A 10,715-nucleotide genomic window follows, 5' to 3' on the forward strand; every position below is an offset into this window, starting at 1 on the left:
TTAACTGGTGGATATAGAGTTGATGCGGAGGGGGGGGGGTTGAGATTCACAGGCTGCAGTGAAGACGCTGCGCAAAGCTGATCGACGGCTGGGACACAAACCACCAAATACAAATACATGATTCAGATCCAGTCGTCATGACTCCACTCCGGACGGATTCCCCGATCATTTCTTACAGTTTCTCATCAAGTGGGGGTCTCCTGTCCCCGGTATAAACACACTGCCTGAGGAAGGCTATGTGTCTTTTTTTTGTCATGAATATTTTTCGGACCACTTATTTATTTTGGTGACGATCTGACCTCCATGCTGCTACTCTGTTTCAAAATGCATCCACAGAACAATATGATTTATCTCCACCTCCCCAAAATAACCAAAATCTGACATGGTGTGAGATGTCTTTTTTAGCTGTTCTGTCGTCATTTCCTGCGATCTTCTTCATAAAGTCAGTCAAAATGAATGAATGAAAGGGCATTTCTTTGACTATTTATAGGCAAATATGGGTGTTACTTGAACCCCGCAAAAGCTGCAACGCATTTCGAGTCGATTTTGATTTATAAAGGGAAACCGGCGTAGGAAGTGCTGTACACACTTTCCTCTCCTCGCCGGTACGCAATGTTTGGTGAATCGGAAAATGTCGGAACATTTCTGTACCTATTTTTTGGATTTCTACTACGTAAGCAACCTTCCCACGTGAATCCTACGCACAGCGTTATAAATGAGGCCCCTGAGCCGGCCCGGCTAAAATAACTGGATGGCCTACCTGCCTGTCAGCCTTCCATCTGCGCACAAACTTATCTCGTGCCTTCATTGGTCATGTGGTCGTTCGTGTGTGTTGGAGGAGGAGCTCTGTAAGGAAGTGGCAGATTTTTTCCGGCTGTGTATTTTCCAATTCTAGCGCACTCGAGTTGGTTTCTCCAAAATTACCTACCCCACCTTTAAGTCTTGTAAATACTGTTCTCTACACCTTCATTGTGCTCAACTCTCATGAGATAAAATCAAAGACGGATTCCTCAAAACCTGAACACTTAAAACCAAATGTATCTGGAGGGCTGAATACCAGAAGAGACAAATGAAATGTGTCTTTTTGTATTGGTGGCCCTGTAGGCTGCTCACCTGTTGCAGTTGTCCCTCTCTGCGTGTCAGTCTGTTGGCGACAAAGTCTATGAGCCAGTCCCCTTGTCTGAGGTTGCCACACACAGGATGGCCCAGGTCATTGTTGGCACGGATGTCAGCCAGCACTGATATCAGACCTGAAGCGACAAAATCAACTGACCTCAGGCCCTGTGTCCACACGGAATATGATTCTGGCAGACAGTCACTTCTCCCACTTTTTTATTTTTTTCAATTACAATCACCGCTTTTAGAGGACAGACTGCCTTTTATCTATACGTATGTTCAGGCTACTTTATTTTTGTTCAAGATTTCAGCATGAACACCAAATAGAAGATCCATAGAGCGAAAAGGATGGTGAGTGTTGATAAAAGTACAACACTCGCCAACAGCTAGTGTCTTTGTTAAGATTTGTCAACCGTATGTCGGACACATGGGGCTTAAAAACTACATTCTACTCTAGCCTCTATAGTTAACTCCCCAGCGCATATCTGAAAAGTATAAATATTTTAACTTCAAAGCATTCGGAACGGCCCACAAAGAAAGCGGGACGTTATAATACAGCTACTTAACTTTACTACCTTGGGTGTGTAGTTGTCTAATATGTATTTTATAAAGGTGTACTTGCCTTTTTATATAATATGTTATTGTACTTAGCACATCCTGATTTGAGGAAATATTATAGTTTATTATAGTACACTGTAAACTATATTAGAACACCGTATAGTGTCTCAATTTGAAACTGTGTGTAACTACCTTGTAGTCCAGCATATTTGAGGCTCTCCCATCCTGGGATCCCGTAGCAGCCTCCACCATCTTCCTGTTCCTCAGCGTCACAGCGGAAAAGCAGGATGTTCAGGTCGGCTAACGTCAGCCTGGACATCAGTCTGTGGAACACGTTTAACACCAACGAGTGTCATCATCTTTGTCATTCCACACCTCTTATGTACACTCAAGCTGTCCCATTCCATAAAAGGGAAATTTACTAGATGTCTTGTTTAATACACATTTATAAAAAGTAAGCACAGCAGTGTAATGAAAAAAATGATATAACAAGCAGACATATGGTTTTTAATTCCTTGTTTTCCTCTCCTTGTCCAAATATGGTGCCTACATTTCCCATAATGCAACTCAATGACAGTAGCAGTTGCTTGTAGCAAGACTTACAATAAATCCGCTGAACTTCACACCTCCAGAGTTTTAATTCTTCTTAAAGCCAACCGACACTAGCTCGAGTGACACTTGAGGAAATTCAATCAGAGTTTCTGAGACACTCAAGACTTCATGCAACCTTTGGCACATGTGAATAACTCTACAACATCTGTAGACAAAGTTTGACATGTGAAGTTGAGTCACTGTTTGCCTCTAAACCTTCATAACAAATGTTAGAGTTGTTAAAGATAGTTAAGGCGGGTTTAACCTTACTCTGTTCATACCATAAGAAAATATTTACAGTGAGTGACGTGTGGACATTTTACTCACTGTGCCAGGGGTTTGGTCAGAATCTCTGGCAGGTGTTCATCTGCTACACTGCCTCTCCTGTATTTTGGGCTGAACTGAGTCAGATAAAATCTCAGCACCCCCACCAGCTTCTGGGCCTTGGGGTCCAAACTAACCCTGTGAGGAAAAGAGGGAGTGACACAGAAAACCTTGAATTAAAAAGGATTTCATTGCTAACAAACTAATGTTAAAGCTTTCAAAAAACAATGAAATAGTGATAAATGTGCCTTGTAATGTTTGAATGATGATGCAAATACACAGTCCTTATTTCCCTTCAGTGCTGAGGTTTACCTGAAGGCGATGACGCTGCCAGGTGTCAAATTCTGAAAGGTGATTTCCTCCATAAACTCTGATATACCTTTAGAAGTCACTCCAGCTTGCTTAACCAATGTACTCTCCTGTAACTACATATATATACTGAATGTTATAATAGTTTAAATGATCTCATTTATATCAATAATACTCAGAATTACAGTGATTCCAAAAATGATCAATATTTACCAATATATGCTCCTTTATTTCCACAGTGTACTCTGGCATGCCGTTGATGTATTTGTCATCCTTCTTATAACTCCCAGCATGCCTTTCCACTGTCCTGGCCTCCAGCACCACTTCCTCTATTTTTCCTAGAGAGAGAGAGACAAAGAGAGGGGGATAGATTATCATAAAAAGATGCAACAACGTAGTTAGATATAAAAGTTGGAGATTTGTTATAGACAGGTGATAATGTAATTTCCATACCAGGTATGAACATGGGTGGGATGTTCATGTCATATTTGTGTGTTTGGGGGTTCCAGAAGGCCGTCCTGCACACGGCCACCACAGACTGGTGTGTGCTGGGACAGTGGCGAGTCACTGCAACAACATCTGCATCCACCTGGTCCACAAACACCTGCAGGACCAGATGAGATCAATGGATATGATACACATTTAATTTTTCCTTATTATATCAACACACATACAAAGTTCATTATGGGTTAAGTATAACCTTTTTTTTTTTTTTATAAATACTTGTACTCGTTCCTTTATTGAAGTGATAGTGTGTAAGGAGGAGGTAGAGGGGATGACTTGCAGCAAAGGGTCTGCAATGGCATCCAAGGTTTCCTTTTGCCACTATAGAGCGGGGTTGACGACACGCAATCCAAAGCAATAAGCAGCCGAAGGTTTTCAGTCAAAAAAATGTAATTTATTAACAAAAAAGTATTGACTTAAATAGTCTCAAAATAGCAAATCTAAATCAATATTTCGGCGACATACTTTCCTATATAAACTATAATTTGCAGTCCAATTTGCAACACTAATCTCTGTTTACAATTTCCGGTCGAAAGACTGTTCCGCTCCCCGTCTCATCAGGTCTCAGAGCACCGCGGCTGTCCTCAATTACCTCACTTAAATAAAAACCGGAAGGTACAAGGAAACAGATCATATTTACGATTTAAAATAAACAATCATTTCATCAAAAGATATTCACCATGGCAATATAAATCCTTTTCCATCATTAATTCATTTATCAAACTATGAAGCTAAATAATAACGTTGACTTCATTGTGGCTCTAACAGGGTCCTAGGCTCGAATTCGAACCCGAGCTCTACCGCAGCATGTATTATTTGAGCATATTCCTATCTATTAGTATATTAGTATATTATATATAATATATTAGTATGTATATTACTATATCAATATTCTAATATTCAAACATAAGACGTTGCATATTTTGTTAAAAGAATGTTCTTTCACGGTAGGAATTATTTAAGGAGGCCTTGTTTTCATTAGAGGCCAAAATATGTTTATGACTATTCTAAGAATCAGTTAGACAGTTGTTTACCAGGTCTCTGCTCATTATATTTCCATCACATTATGGATGTACCTATATCAGGGTCTACGTAAATCCTGAGTGCTAATGCCTAGCAAGCTCGTAACTAAACCTTTCCTTATGTGTGGCAAACTTATATCTGGAGAAATGTGTGGGTGCCTTCCTGTCAGGCTGAAAGTTAATCTCCTCTCTGCTGCAGCTGCATCCAGCCACCTGGTGTTCGGTGTAGGTGTTTAGGGTGAAAGGTGTACATCCAGTTTGTGATGGTGTCGAGGACAATAACCATAATCTTCCAAAATGTCTCTCTTCCTAGTCATCGGGCCATTCTGAAAGTCCCAAATGATTTCCCCTAATGGTGCCACTAGTCACGTCCTAGGCGTCACAGCCACACTGTGAGGTCAGTTCTGAACCTGCCCAGTACCGCCTTAATCATTCCCATGTGTTACAGATGTCTTCCTGCATTCAGCTATGGACTGGTTATACATTCCTGGGGTTGGAAGAGGAAGTCAGTGGCTCTTGGTTGGAGGAGCAGGCAGCATTTTTTGTTAAAAGTTATTTGTTTAATAGATTATGCTTGGACTCTAGAGCATTTCTATTTGCTTTTTATATAATTAACCTATTTTTTCATTTTATTTTATTACCAGTCCTTAAAATGCTATATACTGTGCATAAATAAAATCCCTATTTTTCTCCCCTCTCTCAGAGCTCTGAGAGTGGTTCATACCTGGATGAAGCCTTGTGAGGCCAGCTCCTGGTGCAGCTTGTTCAGGGCCAGTTTCCCAGCTATGATGCCTGTCTGAGGTCCAACCTCACCGCCAGAGGAGGGGGCTGCTGAAGGGTTCCACTTGGGGTAAAATCGCTCCTCCTTCACAACAGAGATCTACACACACACACACACACACACACACACACACACATTCTTATAATGAATGAATTCTGTTCCACTGTAGCAAGTTGAGCAGCTGTGTGTAATATCCAGTACATGTTTGTGATACATTATAAAACTCTATGCAGTGGGATCAGAGGTGAGTTTCACATTCATTTAGTTTATTTGTTTGTAAATATTTGTTTGTAAACCGTGGAATGGGGCTAAAAAATTGTGTGAGCATCCACACCTGTACACATACAATAAAGCAATCTCATGATTCAGGTTTTATTGTCTAATGCACAAAATCTACACCATAGTTGTTGGCAATGAAAATATGTGAAGTCCCGGTCCTGGCCACCAGTGCAACACACAGTATACTTAAGACATAGGAAGTCAAATACTGCAAAAACAAAATAGTGCAAGTGATACAGTGGTGCAAGTAAAAAGCAGGAATGAGTAAACTATGTTCATAAAGGATAGAATAAGATGAACAGAATGTAAAATGAAATACTGTACAGTAGAATAAAATACTCTTTCTAGCTAGCTATTGATTGATTGTCAGTTTATTTCGATTATAAGCAGCTGTTTCAGCGTAAGCCAAGCTAAACTATCAAAAATAAATCTTGCAGCTTTTAGTTTTTTAACACAATCACAAACAAGAATGAATAATAGAAGGTGATAGTTGAGTGTACGATTAGCGTAATCTACAGACCCCCGTACACCCAAACTTCTTTTTTTTCTTCAAAAAATGTTTGTTTGGTTAAGTTGGAGACTTGTTAAATCCTGATTTTTACAATCGAATCATTGACCGACAAACACATAATACTCTAGCTACAGTATACATAGAGATGTTCAAACTACAAAAGTCATGACTTAAGAGAAAATAAACTAGCATTAACCCTGTTTATATATTTGCATGAATATGATGATATTGAGGAATTCGTCTCACACAAGATATAAATACAGTTACTAATAACTCACCTGATGTGGCATTAACTCATCATATCCTCTGGTGGAGCCGGTAGCACAGCAGGCCATGGACACCATCGCTGAGCTGGGGAGGGAGTCCAGTGCTGAGCGCAGCTGTAACACACAAACATCAATGTACAAACCTTTAAACACAGAATGGATTGTGCCTACTAAAGCAAATGGTTATTAACATCTTCAGACCAAACCCAGGGACCCACCTGTATGGGACACTCGTTGTCATGGGTAACATCAAGGAACATGGCGTGTGCGATGGAGGGCATGAGTGGGCGGAGGCTGGGCTGAACAAAGGCCCCGACCGGCTCTCCCCCATAGCGGTGGACCAGCCGGCCCTGCTCATGGCTGTCCCCGGCTGACATGGCCTCTGTGGACAGGGAGGGACAGCTTTCACAACACATGCAGGCACTGCAGTTCAACACAGGCTCACATTAAGGACACATGCTCACCAAGGCTAAGCCTACAATCATGACAAGAATACTCCCTTTTTCCTATAAATGTTTTTTTTCATTTTTCTATTTCCGGCATTACTCACACTATTGGTGCAGTGACGAATTTGTTGGTATAGAGTCGTGCAGTGATGACGTGTTTTTGTAGTGCAACCCTGAAGTTAGCATCCTAAGGGCTCCCTCAACTAAAAGCCAGTTGGATCTTTCCATTGGATTTCGGAATATTGCAGGAAATAAGATCTGTGGCAAACACACGTTTATCTTACGTACCTACGTTTTGTTCGGCAGGATTATCCCCACATATTAACACCACTTAGGGATTTTAAAGAGTAAATGCAATCCCCAGAAGTAAAAAGCTAACATTAGGCTATAAACAAGCCACATGGCCGTAAATCATTACTGCTAAGCTAAAGGTGGCAAATGTTCGGCGTGATTACGTTGAGTAGTTTATTTAGACACCGTTTTTATGAAAAATAGAAGCTTCAGACATTCACCAGTGGGGTATTTAATGACATAGTTTATAGAGCAAAACATGAAATCTCTTTAGCTTAGACCTTATTTTAGCTGTGTAACCAAAAACACGTTCAGAACAACGATGACTTGAGACAAAGGAACCAGAAGCGGTAAATGATTAACTCATTTCTGGGTTTTAAGACTGATTCCTGCACCGCTTTGTTTGCACTTTGTCACAATTTGTGACAAATTGGAGGCAAAACCACTCAGTAAGTGAGAGTTGTGATGGTGCTTTCAGGAGTACATGGATGACAGCCTTCACTTTCACCTTTTTTTGAACGGGCTTTGTCTCACGTTATTTGTACTGCATGTAACATAAAGCAGCATAAATACACAAACTGTCAACTTTGTCATTATTATTAAATACACTTTGCATATAAGGGCATGTAGTGTGGTGATTGTGGACGTGTACCTCGTATGAGCGATGAGATCCCTAGCTTGGTGACGAAGACATTATCCAGCTCCTCACTGCCAGTGAACAGCTCAGCCACCACATACAGGTTAGGACACACTGTCCGGGCAGCGTCCAGCAGGAACTGATCACACACAGCAACACACAGCATACAGAGGTGAAGGGCGAGGATGAGGAAGGAAAATGGAGGAAAAGGAGATATACAGAAGAGGGGAAAGAAAGAAGAAGAGATAGGGAGGAGATGGACAGAAGAGAAGGAGCAAATATAGGAGAAGGATATGGGCAGAGATTGAGGACGAGAGAGGTAAAGGGGTGGGGAGCAGGAGAAAGAAGGAGAAATAGGGAGGAGATGGTCAGAAAAGGAGGGAGCGGAGGACAGAAGGGCAGAAGGATGAGAGAGGGGGAGAGATAGGGAAGATGCAAAGAGAAAAGGGAGATGATAGATTGAAAGGAGGAGAGACAGAGGAGGTGGACAGAGAATAAGGTGAAGGCGGAGAAAGGAGAGATAGTGAAGAAAATATGGACAGAGTGAGGAGGAGAAAGGGGGAATGGACAGGGAGGAAAATGGAGGAGGGTGGGAGGAAGGGAAGATGGAACAAAAAAGGGGAGGAAGGAGAGAAAGGGATGAGAGAGAAAAGTAGGAGGAGAGGAAAGAGAGTTAGGGAGAAGATGGAGAGTGGTGGTGAAAGTGGAGGAGAAAACACAGTGTGGAGGAGAGATATGTGAAGGGAATGCAGCCAGTGAGTCAGAGAGCACAGCATGCAGTCACACAGTGCAGGAGTGAGAGAGGAGGAGAGGAGGTGTGATGAGGAAGAATGGAGTTAAAGGAGACAGAGATAAAACACTGTGAGTTGGTGCAGAGTATTGTACCTCGTACAAGGCTGCTAATTCCCAGCAGGTTCACAAACACATTGTCAATGAGCTCGCTGCCTGTGAACAGCTCAGCTATCACATACAGGTCGGGTCTGACAGATCGAGCTGCGTCTAACATGGCCTGCACAGCCACACACACACACACACACACACACACACACACACACACACACACACACACACACACACACACACACACACACACACACACACACACACACACACACACACACACACACACACACACACACACACACACACACACACACACACACACACACACACACACACACACACACACACACACACACACACACACACACACACACACACACACACACACACACACACACACACACACACAATATATATATATGGAAAGTGATGTGCTGCTGACCTTTAACCTGTTAAGCCCCAAGGTCCCCGCCGGCGGGTACTTTTTTTTTTTTTTTTCACCCTGTGAGCATCTATTTTCCATTAAGTACACAAATGTATTTTACATACGTATAAAACGTTTTTAATTATTGATCAGCTGGTAAAAGTGGAACGTGTTTTAAATACTTTGTTTACTGCTGCACCTATAAGTATATATCAATGTTTATCTACTTTCCTGGAGGATAATATGAAAATACCTCGGCTACATGTAAAGGTGTCGAGTGGCAGTTGTCCAGTCTGACTCCATTAAAGTACTTGGCTGTGATCTCAGTGTACTTCTTCATGTGGGCCCACAGGTAGGGGCAGTCCTCGGGCCCATTGCCATAGCGCAGTTTGACACTGTCCCCCCAGCACACCAGCTCCCGGCGCAGGTACACGTTGGAGCCTAGAAGAACAAAGACCATTACTGACACAAGGAATCACCGTTTCATCAGGGCAAATTGTTCAATATATACCTGAAATTAGCTCATATTTCATTAAGATTCAATGGGCACAGAAATTATTTGTCCTTTAAGCCCCTGTCACACTGTCCCGAAATTGAAACCCGATGAACACACGATAAAGGAAATGTTCAAATTCGGCTCTGATCGTAACAACATTGGGCCATTCGTGAGGGCATCTTAAGCCATCGTATGACCGCTGGTGGAGCTTCTCAGGCTCCGGCAGCAACTTTGTGAGCGATAACTTCGTAAGGCACTCGTGAGGGCATCTTGTGAAATCGTGTCATCTTCGTGTTATCATCGGTGCCATCGGGCATTCGCCCTCACTCTGATCGGGGCGAATGCCCCATGGCACCGATGATAACAAGATGCCCTCACGATGGCCTTACGAATGGCAAAATTGACACACAAATTCAACACGAAAAGGAACCTTCGCAAGGTCTGTCGATAATTTTTTGGCATGCCAAAGATTTTGCCACCGCTCACGAAGTTGCTGCCGGAGCCTGAGAAACTCCACCGGCGGTCATACGATGGCCTCACGAATGTCCCGATGTTGTTACGATCAGAGCCGAATTTGAACATTTCCTTTATCGTGTGTCCATCGGGTTGTTTTATTGCACAACAAAATCATGTAAACATATTATGTAAATAACCCAATTTGTGTTCTGTGAAACTGAAAATGATTTAATATATTATTTTGAAGGCGAGTTGACAGGAAGTTGTTGTTGCTATGGAAACAACATTACGGAGAAAACGTAATATCTTCTACATATAAAGAAGGATAAAGTAAAGAACAAAGTCTGAAAATATCAATACAGTATCATAGTACTTTAACATAATTGTTTTTGTTACTTTCGTTGCAGTTCTATGTCTTAAATGTAATGTAAATGTTGCCTTCGTGTGTGGTTTGGGGCCATCTTTGTGCAAAATTCACAATTCCATATTCGTGTGTCCATCGGGTGTCAATTTCGGGACAGTGTGACGCCAGCCTTATAAAAAACGATGTATAATCATGATTGACCGCAGCAGGAACTCTAGTTACAGTATGTTACGTTATGTGTTTAAATTATATGAATGTTTTCCACTGAGTGTAAAATATGAACCTGGCTCAGCAAAGTTCCGCAGTGGATCGTCGCCCATCACCCAACCATTGTGGGCCAGGAAGTGACACGTCTTGTCTGGCTGATCCAGCAGCTGCAGCTCCTGCTCCAGAGTCATGTCATCATACGGGAAGGTGAAATACCTGAGGAACACAGATGAGGGCACTGAGAAATATGATCCGGTTCGCCAGATCACCTTCATGTTTGCTCTTTGCCC

The 10,715-nt window shown here is 42.1% G+C and overlaps 1 protein-coding gene across 9 annotated transcripts in view; it reads right to left on the reverse strand.

Annotated features, from left to right (window-relative positions):
- agla (amylo-alpha-1, 6-glucosidase, 4-alpha-glucanotransferase a) overlaps positions 1-10,715 on the reverse strand; it is a 64,347-nt gene extending 53,632 nt beyond the window's left edge. For 5 of the 9 annotated variants that reach the window (XR_013802607.1, XM_079649944.1, XM_079649943.1 and 2 more), the window contains exons 1-12: positions 10,502-10,715; positions 9,156-9,343; positions 7,651-7,774; positions 6,480-6,643; positions 6,274-6,375; positions 5,149-5,304; positions 3,352-3,502; positions 3,112-3,236; positions 2,902-3,014; positions 2,593-2,727; positions 1,867-1,997; positions 1,114-1,250 (exon numbers count right to left, since the gene is read on the reverse strand). Coding sequence is in view for 8 of the 9 variants with exons in the window: in XM_079649944.1 (XP_079506070.1) it covers positions 1,114-1,250; positions 1,867-1,997; positions 2,593-2,727; positions 2,902-3,014; positions 3,112-3,236; positions 3,352-3,502; positions 5,149-5,304; positions 6,274-6,375; positions 6,480-6,643; positions 7,651-7,774; positions 9,156-9,343; positions 10,502-10,700 (1,725 nt within the window). In the remaining variant the exon portion in view is untranslated. Of the gene's footprint in view, positions 1-1,113; positions 1,251-1,866; positions 1,998-2,592; positions 2,728-2,901; positions 3,015-3,111; positions 3,237-3,351; positions 3,503-5,148; positions 5,305-6,273; positions 6,376-6,479; positions 6,644-7,650; positions 7,775-8,520; positions 8,645-9,155; positions 9,344-10,501 lie in introns of those variants that run through there. The other 4 variants (XM_079649945.1, XM_079649942.1, XM_079649947.1 and 1 more) reach the window with 3 other exon arrangements.

This window comes from Notothenia rossii (genome assembly GCF_949606895.1).
Source record: "Notothenia rossii genome assembly, chromosome: 9".
Classification (NCBI taxonomy): domain Eukaryota; kingdom Metazoa; phylum Chordata; class Actinopteri; order Perciformes; family Nototheniidae; genus Notothenia; species Notothenia rossii.